Below are 21,192 nucleotides of genomic sequence, written 5' to 3' on the forward strand. Positions count from 1 at the left end.
CACGACTCCTTTATTCATTCCTATATTGATGGGCTCTTAGGTTGTTTGCAAATCTTTGCTGTTGTAAATTATGCATAGATGAACATGGGGGTGCAGATATCTTTTCAGATTAGTGTTTTCATATTCTTTGGATAAATACTCAGAAGTAGCATAACTGAGTTTTGTAATGAAGGCAGAGCTTGGATAACTCTCATTCCTAATCTCTGCATGAACATTTATTGGGTATGTGGAGTTAGCAACTCACTTAACCTCCTAGAGTCTCTATTTCCCCATCTCCAAAACATGGGGAAGTATAAGCATGTCTCAGGATGACAAAATGAGTGACAACTTATGTAAGGAGTCGAACTCAAGACGTGGCACTTTGTAGGCATTCATTACATGGAAGCTTGATAATGACTTTGACTTAAACATTTCATCTAGAAATCTGTGGTCCAACACCCTTCTCTCGCTGTGATAATTTGATGCTGCTTTCAGTCTCATGTATCAATACACGGGCACACTCAACAAGACGGGAAGCAGGTACTCACTGCTTTCCCTCTTTAGGTTTGGAGGCTGCAGGCTCCAGGCCTGCTCTGCTGGCTCGCTGAGCTCTGCCTGGCGGGGAGGAGGAGGGGAGGGACCATCTTTCCAGTTACGGTTACTTAGCCAGTGCCTAAGGTGCAGCCATCTGTTCAGCTCCTGATCTCAGGAGGCAGAGAGGAACACGGGAAGAGAGCAGAGGGGCCCATGTGTGGGGAAGGCGGAGCTGAAGAGCAAAGGCTTCAGTGAACTTCCACATTTCATATTGAAATTTTAGCAGGAGGTGTAGCCAGGCTGGCTTTTGTGAATGTTAAACAGCTTGGACTGGGGAGAGGGAAAAAAGGGTGTGGAATTAGACTAAATACCAATCCGACATAGACTTTTGACTTCTCATTGCTATTCAAGTAACAAAAGACACAAACACACAAGGTTGGACCATGATCACAAATATTTGGGCTTACAGGGTGCATTTCTGCCCCTCTGTGGCTCTAGCTCCTGGGGGCTTCTAGCATGGAGGAATGGCATTGCATTTCACAATTCATCAAATTTATAGACAGCAGATCCAGAGACCTATCTCACCATTTCCTACACAAATGGCTCCAGGGACCCTAACAGATTCTAAAAAGCAGCAACATGTCTCTCTGAAGCTAGAGAGCAAAGTACAATTGTGAATTTGCTTATCCTTTCTTGCTCTGGACATTAACCAGAGTTGGCTTTTTATCCCCAGACATATCAATAGAACGACACAGGGGAACAGAAAGCAAATTGCCTTTGACCTCTTATTTACTAGTGCATTAAATTACGAGGGCACCATCTTCCACTTTTGCCGATTTGAAACCAGATTTTCCCTGGTCCTTTCAGAGGTCACAGAGATAGTCAGTCTTGAGAGATTTTGGAGTATATCTGTGTTCAGACTTATTCTTAAATGTTCCTAAGAGGAGAGACTGGAAATCTTCCAGGACACAGTCTGGTTTTCACACTGTGTCCTTTACAGTGCTGTCTGGGGGTAGGGAAGGCTGAATGAGTGTGATTCGGACTCCCCCCTCCTCTCTCTTTTATGGATGACTTCTGTATTATATTTCACTTGGTGCTTTAAAGGTTTTAAAATAAAGCACTTTCACAGAGGAGTTCTAGTACAGAGGAAAGGAATCGGTGAATGCACTGTTTTTAGGTTGACTTAGCATTTCTGCTTTTGGTAATAGACAAAATTTGCAAAGGAGTTAAGGATAAAAGGACCATGTATTATCCATTACATCTTCTTAAACACAGAAGCATGATACCTGCCTTATTTAAGAAACAAGTAGACAATCCAATTAACATGTTATCAGGAGGAAGTAAGATATTTTACAGAAGCTTTCAGGCTGAGCTTTTAAAAATACATTTTTTAAAAACAAAAATGTGCTTATGTAATGAAACTTTTTACTGGATTTCTAAAATATCTGTGACATCAGCTCAGATTAGGAAACGAGCACCCCATACACTGACCCTTCTCCAAATACCCTTATGGATGAACTGCTTCCATGATGTATCATAATTTGAATTGAAGAAAACTGGCCACAGTGATGTGTGTTCAGCATTGACAGTGTCCCATATCAAATGGGTTTTTGGTTTTCCTTGTACCATCCCTCACAGAGGTCTGTAGTCAATTTATAAGATACAGATATTCAAGCACAATGAAACAATGCCCAGAGTGTGATCAAAGACCATTGATGAGGGTGAGGCAAGTTTATACAACTGCCTGCAGGATTGGTTGTCACAGAGAAATTGTAGCTCTCCATTAGACACACCTGAAGTAGTCCACCTATGCATCATTCATTCATTGCACATATTTGCATACCCGTACAGGTGTGTACACACACACACACACACACACACACACACACACACACACACACACACACACACACACACACACACACACACACACACACACACACACACACACACACACACACACACACCTCTCAAATGGGCTGTCAGTGATTAACAAGTCAACCCCCTTAAGTAGTAGGATAATCTGAAAAGTTAATAGTGAACAGTGTTACAGCTCATAGGATTAGTTAATTAGACAAAGGCTTGCAGGCAAGATCTCTGTAGTCTTTTCTGCCAAAGTGATGGAACCCACTTAGGCAACTGATGAAAAAAGCAGTGTGAACACTCTTCAAGGGAGGAAATGTGGAATGTAACAGAATAAAAGCTCAGCATAGCAGGAACAAGCTGGCAGAGGCAGTGCCATCCATTGATTGCCATTTTTCAGTGCCAGTAAAGGGAGAGGCTTGGGGAAAGATTTATAATTTTGGTTACCATCTTTCCTCCTGCTTCAAGGCAATTTTAATTACTTTTTAAAATCAGTCTCTAAACTTGCATTTTCCCACGTGAATCTTTGACCTTCACTTTCAAGGACAGCTAGGCAAAGAGTACTTGTCCATAGGAGGTAATAAATACATTTTATTAGATAAAGGATGGCTATTTAGCCACATTCAAATGAAGACTAATATCTTATTAGTTTAGATTTTTTTTAAGATGAGAAATATGTTGGCAGATGCTGCTTCTTATCTTGTAACTGTCCCATTGTGATCCTTTCCAGTGACCACAAAATTGTTTCTTTTTCTTTTGTACCAAAAATCACAAATGTAATGGCCTATATTGGCCAACCAAGGGTTTCAAATAAGTGAAGCAGACAGTCTATAAAATCAGAAGGAGTGATAAGATGATACTACTACTACTACTATTTTGGAGCATAGTACCCAGTTTAAAAGTAACCTCCCAAGTTAGGCATTTGTTTTCATGATGGTGTTTGAACCCAGGTTTGCTGGATTGTCTGATTAAATTTTTTAAATCAAGCTCTTTGTTATAACCAGATTCATGTACAATTTCAAGAAGTAATACGGAGACATCTATGGTATCTTTAGTCAACTTCCACCAACAGTGACCTCCTGTAGTCTGAAGGAGGTCTCTCTGTAGTCTGTAGTCTGATGTAGTCAGTAGTCTGAAGTCAGCAATAGAATTTTGACAGTGATACAGCCAAGACACAGAACATCACCATCAACACGGATTCCTCATGCTGACCGTTGGCAGCCATAATCATTTTCCTCATACTTTCATTCCTTCCTTTTTCCTGGTAACCATTAGTCTGTTCTCATTTCTATATTTTTTTTTTCATTTGAATAATAGTATATAAATGGAGCATACGGTATGTAACCTTTGGAACTGGCTGCTTTCACTTAGCATTATTCTCTAGAGAGTCACGCTGATTTTGTTTATATTAGTAATTCATTCCTTTTTATTACAGAGCAGCATTTCCTGTCATGTGTACGCCAGAGTTTTGTTTAACCAGTCACTCATTGAGCATGTGTTCAGAATTGACAGAATCCCAAATCAGATGGACATTTGGCTTTTCTGGTGCTGTACCTCTCAGAGGTCTGCAATCAGTTGTTTCCAGTTTGGGGCTATTATGAGTAAACATTCTGTTACAAACATTCATGTATAGGCTTTTGTGTGAACACAAGTGTTTGTTTCTATGGAATAAGTACCCAGCAGGGCAATTATGCGATCGTATGGTACTTCACATTTAGTGTTTTTTTAAAACTGCTCATCCGTTCTCCAACGTAGCTATGTCATCTTATACCTAAGCCAGTGGTGTTTAAGGGGTTTTCCATATCCTTGTCAGTATTTAGTGTTGTCACTATTTTTTATTTTTTAAATTTTAGCCATTATGGCAAGTCTGTGGTAATATCTCATGGTAGTCTCAATTTGCATTTCTCCATTGGCTATTTGGGCTTCCCAGGTGGGTCGGTGGTAAAGAATCCACCTGCCAACGCAGGAGACTCTGGTTCAATCCCTATGTCAGAAAGATCCCCGAAGAAGGAATTGGCAACCCACCCCAGTATTCTTGACAGGGAAATCCCATGGACAGAGGAGCCTGGCGGGCTGCAGTTCATGGGTTGCAAAAGAGTCAGACACAGCTTAGTGACTAAACAACAATGGCTAATGATGTCAAACATCTTTCAAATAAATTGGTGAAATGTCACTTTGTCTTTTTATCTATTTTCTAATCAGATTTTTTTTTAAGTTGAATTTTGAGAAATATTTTCTTTATTTTTATATATGTCCTTTATCAAATGTATGGTTTGCAAATAGCTGCTTTCAGTCTGTAGATGCTTCTTTCAGCCTCTTATCAGGGTCTTTTTATAGAGTAGAAGTGTTTAATTTTAATGAAGTTCAATTTATTAATGTTTTATTTTATGGATTATGCATTCAGTATCAAGTCTAAAGGTTTTTCTCCTTTTTATTCTGAAGGTTTTATAGCTTTTTTCTAAAACTTTTTATAAATCTTTTGCACTTTATGTCAATAAATCCATTTTAAGTTAATTTTTGAATAAATCGAAGCCAATAGTCTTTTTTTGGGGGGGAGGAACTTATGGATGTCTACCCATTCCAAAACCATTTCTTGAAACTGTTATCCATTGAATTACTTTTGCATTGTTAAAAATTCTGTTGGCCATAATTTTTGTGAGTCTGTATTTGGGTTCTTTATTTTATTCTCTTCAATTATGTGTCTGTTCACTATGCCAATACCACAAAGTACTGTTACTGTAGCTATATAGAAGTCTTAAAATTGAGTAGGATGATTTCTGCCACTTCCTTTTGAAAATTGTTTTAGCTATTTCAGTTCCTCCCCATTTCTATACAAACTTTAGAATAATCTCATCTGTGTCTGTGAAATTTTTTGCTGGAATTTGACATGAATTTTAGTGTATATATATATCAGTCTAGAGAAAATTAGTATTTTTTCCTATAATGATTCTTCTAAATCGTGAGCATAACGTGTCTCTTCATTTATTTAGAATTAATTTATTTCATCAAAAAAGTTTAGTTTCTTTAATTTCTTTCATCAAAAAAGTGTTTGCTTTTCAGTTTACCACTTCTGTACACATTTTGTTAGATTTACATCTAAATATTTTTCTTTTTTTTTGAAAATTATAGATAGCATTGTACTTTGAATTTTGGTATCCATGTGTTTATTGCTAGTATATTGAAATTCAATTGATTTTTACATGTTTTATCTTGTATCCTATAATCTTACTGAACTCATTTATTTTCTACAAGTTTTTTTTAGGATTTTCTTCATAGACCACCATGTCCTCTCAGCTATATTCTCTATAAAGAGGGGCAGTTTTGTGTTGCCTTCCTGCTTAGTATGCTTTTTTTTTGGCCATGCTGTGTGTCTTGTGGGACCAGGGATTGAACCTAGGCCCTGGGCGGTGAGAATGCAGAGTCCTAACCACTGGACCACCAGGAAATCCCCTCTGCATGCATTTTATTTCCCTTTCTTGTGTTATTATATGGAATAGAATTTCTAGCACTGTGTTGAGTAATGTGATGGGAGCAGACACCCATGCCTCATTCCCATCCTTGGGGAAAAGTATTTAGTCTATCACCATTAAATATAATCTTAGTTGTAGATTTTTTGTTGATTCTCTTGATCAAGTTGAGGAAGTTACCTCTACCATTTTCATTTGAATTTTTATCACGAGCAAATGTAAATTTTTGCCAGATGCTTTTTGTGCTTTCACTGATTTTTCTACTTTATTTCTTTAATGTGGTGGATACACTGATATTTTAAAATATTGAACCATCCTTGCATTCCCAGAATAAACCCTATGTGGTCAGGATGTATAATTATTTTTATATACTGTTGACTTATATTTGCTAAGATGAGAATTTATGTATCTATATTCATGGGAAATATTGGTCTTTAGTTTTGGATGAGTTTTTATTTGTTTGTTTTTCAGTACTGTCTTTGGTTATGTTTAAGCAGCTTCATAAAATGAATTGTAAAGTACTCCCTATTCTAGTTTCTGGGAGAGATTTTGTAGAATTGATGTTAATTCAATCCTTGAAACAGTTGATGGACTTCTCCAGTGTAATCATTTGGGCATGAGATTTTATGTGAATTTTAAAATTACAAATTAAATTTCTATATTTGTCACAAAATTAGTCAAATGATCTAATATTTAATATTAAGGGAATTGTCATAGTCTTAGGATTTTGAGTTGTTGGTCCATTTCATCTTTGTTGTCAAATTTATGTTTGTAAATTTCTTTGAAGTGCTCTCTAAGAATCTTGTTTACTCCACCAAGGCGTCTAGTGATATTTCATGTGTCTTCTTTTTGTTTGTCACTGTGCCAGAGTTTGTCAACTTTATTGACTTTTTTCCCCAAAGAAGCAGCCAATTTCATTGCCTTTCTGTGTTGTTTTTATGTATACAGTTTTATTTAATTTGGTTCTTTATTAATCTCTTCCTTCTCACATTTAGTTTTAGTTTTTTCTTCTTTTACTAGAATCTAGAAGCTTAGATTATTGATTTGAGACTTTTCCTGTTTTCCAATGAGTGTATTTAGTTCTGTAAATTTCTCTCTCAGCAGTGCTTTTGCAGTTTCTTACAGATTCTGATATATTTCCTTTTTTCTTCACTTTAATGTATATTTTGATCTTGTATGATCTTTTGTCCATGAATTATTTAGAAAATTGTTGTTTAGTTTTTTAAGTGTTTAGATATTTTCTTCTCATTTTTCTATTACTGATTCAGTTTGATTCCATTGTGTTAAGAGAACATACTCTGTATGACTTCAGTTTGAGATTTGTTTTACAACCCAGGCTGTGTTACTGGGCTACTTAAGGATGTAACAATCTGCTGTTGTTGGGAGGAATAGTCTGTAAGTGTTAAATAGGGCTTGTTGGTTGATGGTGTTTTGGGATTCTTCTGTATCTGTCTTGATTTCTAGTTGTTGAAATTCCAATATTGACAGCTCCAACTCTATTTATGGATTTATATATTTTTCCTTTCAATTCTGTTATTTTTTGCTTAATATACTCTGCAGTTTTTTGTTTTTTGTTTTGTACATATATATTTAGAATTGCAACTTTTTGGAAGATTGGTCCTTTTATCATTATATAATACCCCTCTCTATCTCTGATAATTTTCTTTGCCTATGAAGTAGACTTTATCTAATACTAACACAGTCACTCCTGCATTCTTTTTGTTAATGTTAACATTTTATCTCTTTTTTCTTCATTTTACTTTTAACATGCCTGCGATGTTATATTTAAATTTACTTCAGTTCAGTCCAGTCTCTCAGTCGTGTCCGACTCTTTGCGACCCCATGAATTGCAGCACGCCACGCCTCTCTGTCCATCACCAACTCCCGGAGTCTACCCAAACCCATGTCCATCGAGTCAGTGATGCCATCCAACCATCTCATCCTCTGTCGTCCTCTTCTCCTCCTGCCCCCAATCCTACCCAGCATTAGGGTCTTTTCCAATGAGTCACCTCTTCGCATGAGGTGGCCTAGGTATTGGAGTTTCAACTTCAACATCAGTCCTTCCAATGAACACCCAGGACTGATCTCCTTTAGGATGGACTGGTTGGATCTCCTTGCAGTCCAAGGGACTCTCAAGAGTCGTCTCCAACACCACAGTTCAAAAACATCAATTCTGCGGCACTCAGCTTTCTTTATAGTCCAACTCTCACATCCATACATGACTACTGGATAAACCATAGCCTTGACTAGATGGACTTTTGTTGGCAAAGTAATGTTTCTGCTTTTAAATATGCTATCTAGGTTGGCCATAACCTTCCTTCCAAGGAGTAAGCGTCTTTTAATTTCATGGCTGCAATCACCATCAGCAGTGATTTTCTCGTTGACAATATGAAGTTGGGTTGTATTTTCTAATTCATTCTGAAGATCTCTATTTTTTAATTTGTGTATTTAGATCACTTACATTTAATATAATTATTGTTATTTTAGGGCTTAATTATGCCATTTTACTCTTTGTTTTCTATTTGTGCTCTTGTTCTATTTTTCATTTTTCTCTTCCTACTTTTCTGTGGTTTATTAAACATTTTTTTTAACTCCATGTTGATTTATGTATAGTGGTTTTGAGTACATCCTTTTGTATAGTCTTCTTAGCTGTTACATTATACCTACATATCTTATCACAGTTTACTGCTTTCATCATTTACCAGTTATATTGTGGTACCCTCCCTACCTCCCTTTGTATCTTTTTACCCTTATCATTTATAATATCATTTCTTAAATATGACCTCTACATATATTAAAACCTCATCAGACAATTTTATAATTTTTACTTTAACCATTAAAAGTAATTTGGAAAACTCAAAAGGAGGGAGTCTTTGGTCTTTATTAATATTTTCACTAAGCATATATATTCTTTCTTTCTTATTTTTTCTTTCATTATTTCCAAGATTGTTTTGTTTTTGGTTTTTTTTTCCCTTCTGTTTTAGAGAAGTACTCCTTTTAACATTAATTCAGAATAAGTCTGCTGGTAATAATGTCTCTTAGTTTTCCTCCATCTGAGAATGTCATGTCTTCTCCTTCATTCTAGAAGGATATTTTTCTTGATCTAGATTTCTGGGTTGAAACTTCTTTTCTCTCAGCATTTGAAAAATGTTTTGCCATGTCCATCTTGCTTCCATGGTCTGAGAAAAAATCTACTTTCATTCAAATTGCTTTCCCCTAAAGGTAAGGTATCACTTTTCCTCACTGCCTTCTAGATTTTGTTTGTCTTAAGTTTTCAGAAGTTTAGCCATGATAATGTCTTAAAGTAGATGTGTTTGACTTTACCCTGTTTGAGGTTTGTTCAGCATCTTGAGTGTTTACACGTTTGGATGTATTCAGCTAGTGTTTTAGCACTTTCTCTGCCCCTCTTTCATTTTCTTTTCCTCTGTGACTCTGATAACATAAGCATTAAATCTTTTGTTGTCATTCTATAGGTAGGTCCCTAAAACTCTGTTCCTTTTTTCTTCTTTAGTTTGTTTTTTAATCAACTGTATAGAGTGGGTAATTTCCATTGTTCAGTTTTCAAGTTCCCTCATCCTTTCTTCTATCTCTTTATTATTCTCTTGAGCCCATCTATTAATTTTTTTTTTTTTTGGCTGTTTTAATTTTCACTTCTAAAATTTCTATTAGAGTCTCCTTTGTATCTTCTATTTGTTTGCTGAGACCTTCTTTTTTTTTTTAATTTGTTTAAAGTGTGCTTTAAATTTCTGTCGAAGCATTTTATGATGGCTATTTTTAAATCTACGTCAAATAATTGTAACATCTTTCTCCTCTCATTGTTGGTATCTATTGATTAAACCTTTTTCATTCAGTTTGAAAATTTTCTAACTCTTGGTGGAATAGGTTTTGTTTTGTTTTGTTTTCTGAAATCTGGACATTTGAGGTATTATGTTATGAGAGTCTATGTCTTATTTAAACCTTCTATTATAGCTGGTTTCCTCTGACACTGCTGTGTAAGATGAGGGATGCTACCTCATCATTGCTACTTTTGCCTAAAAGTCCAGGTTTCTCACTCAGTCTTTGGTAGCGCTTTAGGGCAGAGAGTTCCTTGTTAGGACCTGGGAGAGGGGGAGAGTTGGGAGTTCAGGTTCCCCACTAGACTTCCACTGATAGTTCCCTGGCGGTAGGGTCAGGAGTGCTCCTTTACTCCTTCCCACATGATATCTGCTAGCACCAATGGCCAACAACAAGAGGCAGGAGGACTCATTACCACTGGGAAATAATGAAAGTCCTGAGTCTCCACTAGTCCTCCTCCTATGCCACCCTGGCAGAGAAGAGTGGCACCTTATAAACACCCAGTGAGGGTGGAAGGCCAGGCTGGCATCCTCTGAGGAGAAGATGACCTCATTACTTCCTGTAAGGCATGAAAGTCCTATCTGCCTTCTTAACCTTCTGTGAAACCACTGTTTGGAGTTGGGATGGCTTGTTGCTTCCTCAGAAGCATGGAAATCTAGGCTCCACACTTGGCTTTTGCTGGTGAAAGTGGGAGTGGGGGCTGCTGCATTTCCTATGCTATTTGGCTGGGGTGAGATGTTTAACATCTAAATGTTTCCTCTCTTGTTAGGCTGCCCCCTTCAAAGCCGTTCGGCTAGAGAGAGCAGGATTTTGTTGGAATTTTTATTGTCTGAGTCTATTGATGTTTCTGGGTTGACAACATCTTTAGCTCCAAGAATGAAATATATAGGGCAAAAAGAAATTTCGGAAACTCGCCACAGTTTTGTTCCTTGGGTCCTGAGGGCACTAGTAAGTCTGTCTCTTGTTCCCACCTTTCAGATTCTTCCTACTGTTATTTTATATATAATGTATAGGGTCTTCAGCTATACCTAGTGGGAAAAAAAATTGTAAAAGTACACTTATCCAATCGTTTTGGAAGTGGGAATTTCTAGACTACCTGATTTTCCATAATAAGCTGAGGACCCAGATCTTAATATAAATTCTGCTGGTTTGTCTCTCTTTTTATTGGAAATTAATTTTTAAATAACAAGCAGGCTAAATACAAAATGTCTAGAGTTCAACAGTCTGTATACTCTGCTCAGTTTTCTAAGAAATTAGCTTTCCCTGGCTAAAATTTGTCATTTTCTTACCTCATTTTATATAAATGTCTATCATTTATCTGGAGGTGACATTGCTGACAAACTGAACTATCAAGGGCATAGGCAAGAAAGAGAAATTTAGCAGGAAAAGATCACTAGGCAACCAAATTAGACGTCAAAATGTCCAAACATTAAATTTCTTGTACTTTATAAATAGGTAATAAGCCTTTAGGCTCCCACTTAGAGCATGATTTTAAAAAATATGTGTAAAATAAAATTGCATACATGCACACGTAGAAAGTCAGCCCAATTTCCAAAGCATGATGCAAATTAGAGGAGATAGGATTGCATGAGTTAGGAACACTGAAAACATTAAAAAGTAAAAACTCACAGTGAAGCAGAGGAGAGAAAAATGATAAAATACATTCAGAACAGCCAACCCCTCTCTCCCTAGAACACTTGCAGCTCCTCAGTGTTAGTACACATAATCTCATACATCCTGGCATGGGTGCTCAGTTGGGTCAGACTCTCTGCAGCCTCATAGACTGTAGCTATGTATGATTTTTCCAGTAGTCATGTATGGATGTGAGAGTTGGACTATAAAGAAAGCTGAGTGGTGAAGAACTGATGCTTTTGAACTGTGGTGTTGGAGAAGACTCTTGAGTCCCTTGGACTGCAAGGAGATCCAACCTGTCTATCCTAAAGGAAATCAGTCCTGAGTATTCATTGGAAGGACTGATGTTGAAGCTGAAACTCCAATATTTTGACCACCTGATGGGAAGAACTGACTCCTCTGAAAAGACCCTGATGCTGGGGAAGATAGACGGCAGGAGGAGAAGGGGACAACAGAGAATGAGATGGTTGAATGGCATCACCGACTCAATGGACATGAGTTTGAGTAAGCTCCGGGAGTTGGTGATTGACAGGGAGGCCTGGCATGCTTCAGTCCATGGGGTCGTAAAGAGTCAGACACAACTGAGCGACTGAACTGAACTGAGACTGTAGCTCACCAGGCTCCTCTGCCCATGGAATTTTCCAGGCAAGAATGCTAGAATATGATGCCATTCCCTTCTCTAGCAGATCTTCCCCACCCAGGGATCAAATTTGCATCTTGTCTCCTGCAATGGCAGGCAGATTTTTTTAGCATTAGCGCCACCTACATCCTTAGTAGGCACTAAAAGTCTTCCTTTGTATGTAATTCAAGTATTGGAGAGGGAAATGGCAACCCACTCTAGTACTCAAGTATTGATATTTATAATTAGAAGTTTGAGTTTCAGGATTCATATGATCATCTTTGTCTTATGCAAATTTGCAGCTTCTTAGCTAAGACAAAAAATTATTTTTAATCATTCAGAGGAGAAAAAAAACTACCTCTTAGAGATCCCTTACCATGTGTTAGGCAGCATATTGAGAGCTTTCCCATAGTGTCCCATCTAATTTTTATAAATACTCTAATCTGTAAATACTTATTTTCTGTTTTCAGTGGTTGAGAACCTGAATTTAAAGGGCTCTCTGGCTAGTCAGTGGTCATGATGAGATTGATATCCAACAAGACTACAATAGCCATGCTTTTAACCAGCCTATACTATTGATTCTAAAATGTTAAGATCACATGTTAGTTGTTAACGGAGAAGTTTGTGCACATCTAGAAATTGCACTAATGTTAAGACACTTGAATCTTTGGTGCAACCCCCAAAACTTCCATGCTGACGTTGACCATCTTTGTTCTCTAAGCTGGTCCTGGAGTCTTGACTGGTGACTCTCAAAGATTCTTCTCAGCTTCCTAAGTCAGAGACTGTAGCCTCCAGGAAACTGAGAATTTAAGTTTTTTATAAGTGACTCTGGCAACAGCTCGACTCTGCTTGATGTTTACCACCGATATGCCCTCTTTTTCATTGCTAGTTGTCAAACAAAGGTATTCATTATTACAGACAAAGTTTGATACTAGACACAAGTAGTCTTAATTAGGAGGGTTTCTGACATCCAGAAGGACCTCTTGGTATGAAAGGACAAGGAAGAGATAACTTGGCTTCTGCTGTCTTGGGGCTGATGCCTTCCACATTGCTGCACATTTAGGCTAGTCTCTTGGTATACACAAGCATCCTATTGCAGCATGATAAATAACCAAAGAAGAGCAGAGGGACTCCAAACTATAGATCTGCTCCCAAGTACATTCTGACATATTGAGAAGACAGTGAGCATCAGTAGCCTGGAGAAAAATCATTACACTGGCTCTGGGTTATATTTGCCATTTTAATTAAATTTGTGTTTTTCCATTCTGTCTAGGCCCTGGCCCTGTGGTCCAGGCTATTTTGCATGGCCGATGAAATCAATAAGAGCCTATCATTTGGAACTTGGAGGCATCTAAGCGGTTTGATCTTATTTGCTCGGCAGAAGGCTAGAGTTTTCTGAGTGATGTTTGTCTACATTTCTAGGTCCCGGGTGTCAAGCTGTGGGGCTCCCTGGTTGCCAGATCATATGTTGGAGATGCTTCTTTCCATCAACTTACCTATTGCATTCAGTGCTCTTCCCCATTTTTCTTTTTCACAGTGGATATCCCAACTGTGAAAAGGACACTAGGGTGGGCTTAGGTTGATAGCCATGTGGTTGAGCCAATTGGACCTCTGTGAGCAAGATGTCCTGTTGGCAGGTGACTAGGGAAAAGACCAGGTGTGTCCAAGAATCAGATTTGCCAAGAAGATAAACCAGATGAGGAGTTTACTGAAGGCTCATTAAATAAATCAGAGGAAGACTGCATGTCAAGAATGCCTTATATTATTATTCTCCATACCCAGCCAGGCAAATCTTATGTTGTTCCAGTGTGACCTGGTACCATTAAAAGTATCATCAGCATATATTTATGCCTTTTACATCTTTATTTTATTTGTATTTATTTAATTTTGGTGTTTTTTTTTTTCCCCCAGTCCTTCAGCAGCAAAAAGAAAGCTAATTAAAGTCAGGTAAAATCAGTTTTACTCTGAACCACTTCATAGTAAGATCTTTCATTAGAGTGATAGACTTACCATGTCATCTTCAGACATATAGAAAATCAAAATATGAGTTATTTTACTACTATTTTCCCCTCAAATCTATTCAGTTAAATAGCATGGGAATTAATTTACTGCGTCGAGTGATTCATTTTAGGCTGATTGTTTAAGTACACATTAAGCGTTTGCAGAGGAGATGATGCGGCACTGACCAAATTTGCCTTTGTGCGTTTTGATCTGAGTCAAAGCATGAATCAGAACTGAAGGCAGTAATTCTTAGAATCATAGTCTGAGTTTTTCTCCTATGATGTTTTTAGGTGGCCAAGTGACAAGTGCCCAAACCCCGGCCTGACTTTTCAGAAAGCATCAGCCTTTTGCCAGACCTGAGATAATGGATGTCAAGGACCGGCGACACCGCTCTCTGACCAGGGGACGGTGTGGCAAAGAGTGTCGCTACACGAGCTCCTCCCTGGACAGTGAAGACTGTCGTGTGCCCACACAGAAGTCCTACAGCTCCAGCGAGACTCTGAAGGCCTATGATCATGACAGCAGGATGCACTACGGAAACCGAGTCACAGACCTCGTTCACCGGGAGTCAGACGAGTTCCCGAGACAAGGTAGGTGGAGCTGACCACACTGAGGGTCCGAGCTGTCTTACTTGCTTGCACTGTTGCACATCGATGACTGAGGTTGGTGGAAACAGGGAGCGAAGCAGGTCTGCATCAATTCTCCATTCACGTTTAGTTTAAGAGAACAATCTTCTTGTCAACCCATGTCAGATTCCTGTGGGGATCACAGAAGGACCTCTTCTGTCCTAGACACTTCAATGCTTTGAGAATTTGTTGTTTACTTTTGGAGACATACCAGGGTAGGTTTTGATCAGATGTAACAGAGAGAATACCCTTGGCTCCATGAGGGATATTCCTGTGACCATCATGGATCGCAGTCCCAAGGAATGTGGAATTATCTGTGATTTTTAAACTATTCTCCTTGAAACCCAGACACAAGCCTCTAAGAGTTGAGATTTCTCCTGCTGCTCACATTGAGCTTCTTGGTTATATTCTCTTTGAACAAATCATATAATGATAAAACCATATCTGAATCTCTCTCCATTTCCCTCCCATATAATAATAGTTAATTTCTCTTCCCCCTCAAAAAAAATATGTGGTGTTAATTCTGAGTTATACATGTTTTTAATGTTTTGAAGTATAGGTCAATTCCAATTCCACTGGTATAATTCCCACACCTGCTTTCACCTAAACATACTTTTCTTATACAGTTTTGATTTCTTTGGGAAGGAGAATGTTTTCATCCTAAACACTAACAGTTGGCATTCTCTTCTTAGTCACTATCCATGGGAAATTTTGTTATCACTTGTGATGAGTTGCTGTAAATGTGTGCATGCCTGGACTCAGGCACAGTGCTGAGAGGCAGTGTGTCCAAGTTGACTGGCTGGCTCCAGGTCTTATGCTTTGTGTACCAGCCTCTCCCTATATGTGATTTACATAAAGTCTTAGCAAAATTACCAGTGAACACACAAAACTACAGTGAATGCACCAGGAAGGGGCGCTCTGCAGTGCCAAGGGTCAAGGTTCTACCTGCTGGTTTACTGCATCATGTGTTAATAGTGATTCTATAGTTCTTGTGCTATGTCCCTGTCAGTAAATGTTGCAACTAATTTGATTCTTCATTAGATACCCTAGCTTGTGTCTTATTCCTTTCAGGTCGCTATAACAAAATACTGTGAACTCATGGCTTATAAATAACAGAAATTTAGTTTGCACAGTTCTGGAAGCAGGGAAGGTCAAGGTCAAGTCCTAGCAGATTTGAGTTCTGCTGAGAGGTGTCTTCCTGGCCCATAGAGAGCCATCTTGTCCTGTGTCCTCATACAGCTGAAGAGGGCAAGCAAACTCCCTGGGGCCCCTTTTATAAGGTCCCTAAACCTATTGATGAGGGTTCCACCCTTGTACTTTACTTACCTCCCAAAAGCCCCACCTCCAAATACCATTGAGAGTTAGGTTTCATATAAAAATTTTGGAGAGTCACAAACATTCAGTCTAGAGAAGCTTCAGATTCCATCCCTGGTTTCTTAATTTCCTTAGCTTAGCTTACTTAGTCTTTTGTTTATTTCTTAGAAAACACTACTTATGTGTAATATATATCTCCTATAATCCAGTGATGGTTCTAAAAAACACATGTTCTCAAATCCTCCTCCATTAGCCTAGCTTCACTTTTTATATTTAATAGAACATTCCACAAATCAGTGGAGAAACAGTTAAAATTTTATCTCTGCTGCCTTTGTAGACCCTTGCAGAATATACTTATTTAATCTTCACTTTTATTTTCTGAGTTAACTGCATGTAAATGGAACACATTGCAAACAAGGGGAGGAGGCTTGCTTGAAAATTGCTCTGTATCAGATATCTTTGATCTGTGAGTAACTTCAACAAGTGTTTTACTTTGTTAAGTTCTCACCCGACCCCAAAGTGCATGTAATGGAAATTAGAAAAAAAAAAAAAAAAAACCTGAGGAATCACAGCTTAATTAAGGGAAGGCTTAACTATCCAATTTGAAAAATGAGGATACCTGCCTTTGCTTCCAGGGTCATCTCTCATACAAGACTGAGATATTTTGAAAGGTGATGCACATTCAACAAGGTTGACAGCCTTTCATTTTCTGTTGTGTTTTCTGTTTCCTTTATGATGATATTGCATATGTTTTTGTTTCTCATGATTCTGGGCTAAAATGTATCCTCTCCTTCCTAAGTCTCATTAAAGGTGCATCCTGGCTTCTGATCATTGTGCACTGAGCTGTAGATCCCAGATTATTGTTGAACTGTGGATTTGCCTGTCACCTTTTCCCTTATTAATATTTACATAAATGAAACCAAGTGCTTGGGATTTTATTTTCAAATATACCTTTATTCTTCCTGTTTAATCTTGTTCCTCTCCATTGATAATAATGAAAGTCGCTTGGCCATATCAAACCCTTCGCTTTGCAATTAACAATTCACACATGCCTTGTGTTGTTATTGAGCCCATATTTGTTTGTGTAATGTGTTTGCATGAATTAAAAACTGTGCAGGCCAAAAGTAGAAATGAAAAGGCATTGGAATTATTTGCATATGCAAGTGCAATTCCTTCTGAAGACATCTATGAATTTATGCATGAAAATGTAGTCAGTCTGAGTGGATCTACTTTGATGGGTTCTAAAATTGAACTCTGCAGGAAGTAAATAAGCACATATTTAAGGAGAGGAGGAACAGGAGATACAATCTGGCAAGCAGCATTTTCAGTGTGAAACTTAGCCACTCCAGAGAGGGTTAAAACAAATTTTACACTCAGTAATAACAATAATTTTTTTAAAATGTCATGCATTTCCCATTTTATTTTCTTATTCATGAAATCAAAGAGGAGGATCATCTCAGCACTTATTAGCCTAGAGGTACATTAGCAAGGATCAGAGCGGGATCATCTCCTACGGTATTCTTATTTAAAACCCAAGACAGCGATCATAAAACAAACACGCTTCTCACTTGCAAGCAAGTTTGGCAAACACAGTCGGATGACTCTCCAGATGCTCAGAGGGGAAAAGACTTGCCGGCTAGTAGAAGTGATTAGGGGCTGGGGTCAGACCTTGTCCAGTTTCCCCAGCTGGCCAGCAGCAAGCATCAAATGTGAGAACCTGCCAGGTCCCAGCAGGAAAGATGGGCCACACGTTCCCCTGAGAAGCTTATGGAAATGCCCGTCAAAGTAAAACTCCTTTGCTTGCTTTCAACGCAGAATCCTCCTCCTACCTCCTTCTCCTGTGGGTCTCTCCTAAGAAGAGACAATGCAAATTACCTGTCTGGCCTCTATTATGTTGGATTCTCCTGGTGTGAAGGGAGAAAATGACTGACCTTAGGTCTGTGCCCGCTGGAGTAATTAGTAATTAGTAAATGACTAATCCTGCACTAAATAGCATCCTAGTGGTCTGAAAGTTAATGCACCTGACAAAAGTGACCAGTGGTCTGATCCCTGGGCAAACCCAGTCCCAGCCTGATCTGTGAAATTGATGCCACTTTGAATAATACAGGTCAGCCAAGTTCTCAGCCAGGTTGTATCAGCTTGTCGTTTTGGACCCTGAAGTTAGAGTGTAGAGCAGTGTGATACACAAGACATCCTCCTGGGGCTTAAGAGCCTCAAGTTAGATGTGAACTCTGCTTTTGCTTATTTATATACTTCTGACTCTGGTCTAATACTGTGTTTCACCTGGATTATTATACAGTCTTCAGATATATTGAATAGCAACAACAATAATCACTGAAGAGTAATGGCTAACAGTCATGGAGACTTTCTTCATCAGATGCCCATCTAAGCACTTTACTTGTAGTAGCTCAGTTAATATTCACGGTAATGTTGTAAAGTGGGTACTATTATTAGTCTGTTTTGTTCTGGATTAGGAAAGCAAGGCATGGGAAGATTAAAGAAATCATCCAAGGTCACAAACATACGAAGAATTAGAGACAGGTTTCCCATACAGGAAATTGGATTCAAGAGCTATGTTTTAAACCAATGCGTTTGAGTACTTCTCAAATAAATAAATAAACCAGTGAAAACCAGACATTCAGCCTCAGTCAAAGGCTGTGAAATTCAATATATAAACCTTTTAGTTGTCAACACACCTATAAGGCTTTCTCAGTATAGGAACTATAATCACTAAGGTTGATGGAACCTAGAATGAGCTCCACCACCACCAGCACTGCTAATCTAGATTCCCGTTCTCACCCACTCCCCTCCATGTGCACAGCTATCCTGGACTCCTTGGAAACTTTCCTTCCTACAAGACCTTTCCACCGCCCACTCCTGTAGGAAAAAGTTTCCAGGGTCAATACGTGTGCCAGGCTAGTCAGCACCGATTCTCTGCCCTCCCCGAGGTCATCACTTTTATGCACCACCCCTCATTCGGGAACACTAACCAAGCAAGGGGGTCCCTCTCTAAATACTGTTTCTTAGGCAAGCAGAGTTTCTGGGCTATAGTCAAGGCCCAGTGAACCAGAGAGTTCCACCAGGCTGCTCATCCCTCAAACAGCCCTCCTTTCCAGTTAGTAGTGCAAGCCTCCTGAGAGGAGGCGAGATTAAATTCTTTCTCTGTACCTCAGGCTGTCTTTTTGGGTCAAGGTTGAAGAAAGAATTGGGGAAAAATTGGAGTTTTGAAAGATTGCTTGTATCACTTCTCTCCATCAGATCTAGCACAGAAATAACTTGACTAACCCTTTAAAAATACATCAACACATACACATATGCATTTGAGACTAGGTTTGATTTTGGCATGTCATAAACCAGTTTTCACTCTTGTGATCTTTAAAATAATTTGTGCAATACATTTTTGCTCTGTGTAATTTGGCATAGCATAACTTAACCTGTGCTAATGATCTGAAAACTCACGAACCGGTAAACTCAAGCAGTTACCTGTATCAATTAATGTATATTATAATTATTGAAGTACATTGGAAACATATAAGCATTTCTGTTTATACCATTGTCTTAATATAGTTACTTATCCACTCTACCCAAAGCACCATTTAGGTTCTATTTTGAAAACCCTAGCCTTTTAATTTACCTGTAATGATAAACGTTTACATTTTAGGGGCGTTCAAAAGTTTGGTTGATAAATATCTATAAGACTTGACCAGTAGCTTAAGGAGATTGCATTCCATTTATTCTTCTACCCCTAGGTAGGACTTCTTTTCATACCTCAACTGAGAATAGTATTTTATCAATACTTCTTACTGTTTGGTTGTGTTGTTGCTTTAAAAAAAAAAACTTTAAAAAAAGAGAATTTATAACATTTCAGTGGATAATGATCTGTTATCTTCTTGCTGGCTAACTCAAATGCTTGTTGCTTCATCTGAAAGGCATATGGGAGAGTAGTTGCAGACCCAGAGTTAAACTGTGTCTAAATCTCAGTATCAATGTCTTTGAGTGGTGTGACCTTGATCACATTCAAGAATGTAGACTGTCTAAGTCTTATTTTCTGTTCTTTTAAACGTTCCCACCAATATGACTATCAGGACCCTTTCTTACGACGATGCATTTATCATGCTGTGGGTGTTATCTTTCTGTTAATAAGTGCTGAATACATGCTAACAGTTATAATTACTATCATTTTAATCTTATAGCAAGCAAAAGTGGTGATCGTCCTGTTTCTAACTTTACAATATTGTGTGCAACACAAATCTCCTTTTCCCTTGCTTAGGTTTATTTCCTGTGACTTGCAGTAGTTCTGGCTCCTCGAAGCCAGAAATTCTCTTCCAGTTGTTGGACTCCTCACACACCATACCTTTTGCTCCCAAAGATGAACATAACTCATAGATTATTTCCCTATCTTTAGAAAGGAATGAAAGATACCATCTAACAAATGTCAGCTGATGCCAACACACTGTAGAGTTGGCACACTGTTGAGTTGCTAGTCAGACAGTTTTACAAGTAAAGAAAGGAACAGAAAAATGCTCGAAGGTAGTGGCATTGGGTGCAATATTTTAACAGATGTGCCTTTTATAGCATATAATTGGCATGTAAATCTGAGGAACGGGTTTAAATTACAAGAAGATTTTATACATATAAACTCTGAATGAAAATGAGTTCATTCTCATCATGCTACATGTAATACTTTGAAGTCCTTGTCACTTAGAGAATTGAGCTTTTCTGGATTTTCATTGTTGATATTCTCTGCCCTTCTATGATTACAATCTTCCTGTCTCCCAATTGTTATTATTTCAGTAATTACCTATTGTCAATTTTACCTTCAACTTCAGATCTAACTTTCTTTGAATTGTTTTCCTTTTTCTGCTTTTTATCCCCCCTGTGGTAATTCTCCATTTCACCTGTGACATCCTCTCTTTTTCTCCACAGCATCTCCTTTAAAACAGCCTTGTTTGTATAATGTCAGTGTTCACAGCTTCTGTTTCTCAAGACTCATTCCATTACAAGTAAAAGTAGTATAATATCCCAACTGAAATTAACTTATGCAAAAATCAGATGTTTCATCTTACATCACTGGAGAATCCAGAAGTACATCTGGCCTCACACTTATCATGTCTTGTTCCTTCTTCTCTTTACTTGGCTTTACGCTGGAGAGAGAGATGTTTGAAGATGTCTTTTGATAACCCCATTCTCAGATTTCTTCCCTGGGTAGCATCATTGGAAGGAGTCTTTTGCAATCATCAGCAGAACATTCCTAAATAAGGTTTAGGTGGGCCTGCATGGGACACATTCCCCTGCCTCTGTCACTGTAACCTCAGTTGGCTGT

At 38.3% G+C, this 21,192-nt stretch overlaps 1 protein-coding gene across 1 annotated transcript in view; it reads left to right on the plus strand.

Annotated features, from left to right (window-relative positions):
• The window catches only part of TENM2 (teneurin transmembrane protein 2), a 1,754,865-nt gene that overhangs the window by 706,503 nt on the left and 1,027,170 nt on the right, over window positions 1-21,192 (plus strand). The window contains exon 6 of the mRNA XM_081504400.1: window positions 14,220-14,519. Within this exon, the coding sequence (XP_081360526.1) occupies window positions 14,294-14,519 (226 nt within the window). The 5' untranslated portion in view covers window positions 14,220-14,293. The remainder of the gene's footprint in view (window positions 1-14,219; window positions 14,520-21,192) is intronic.

The sequence above is a fragment of the Giraffa tippelskirchi genome, chromosome 6 (assembly GCF_054371585.1).
Source record: "Giraffa tippelskirchi isolate mGirTip1 chromosome 6, T2T-mGirTip1v1.2.pri, whole genome shotgun sequence".
Taxonomy (NCBI): Eukaryota; Metazoa; Chordata; class Mammalia; order Artiodactyla; family Giraffidae; genus Giraffa; species Giraffa tippelskirchi.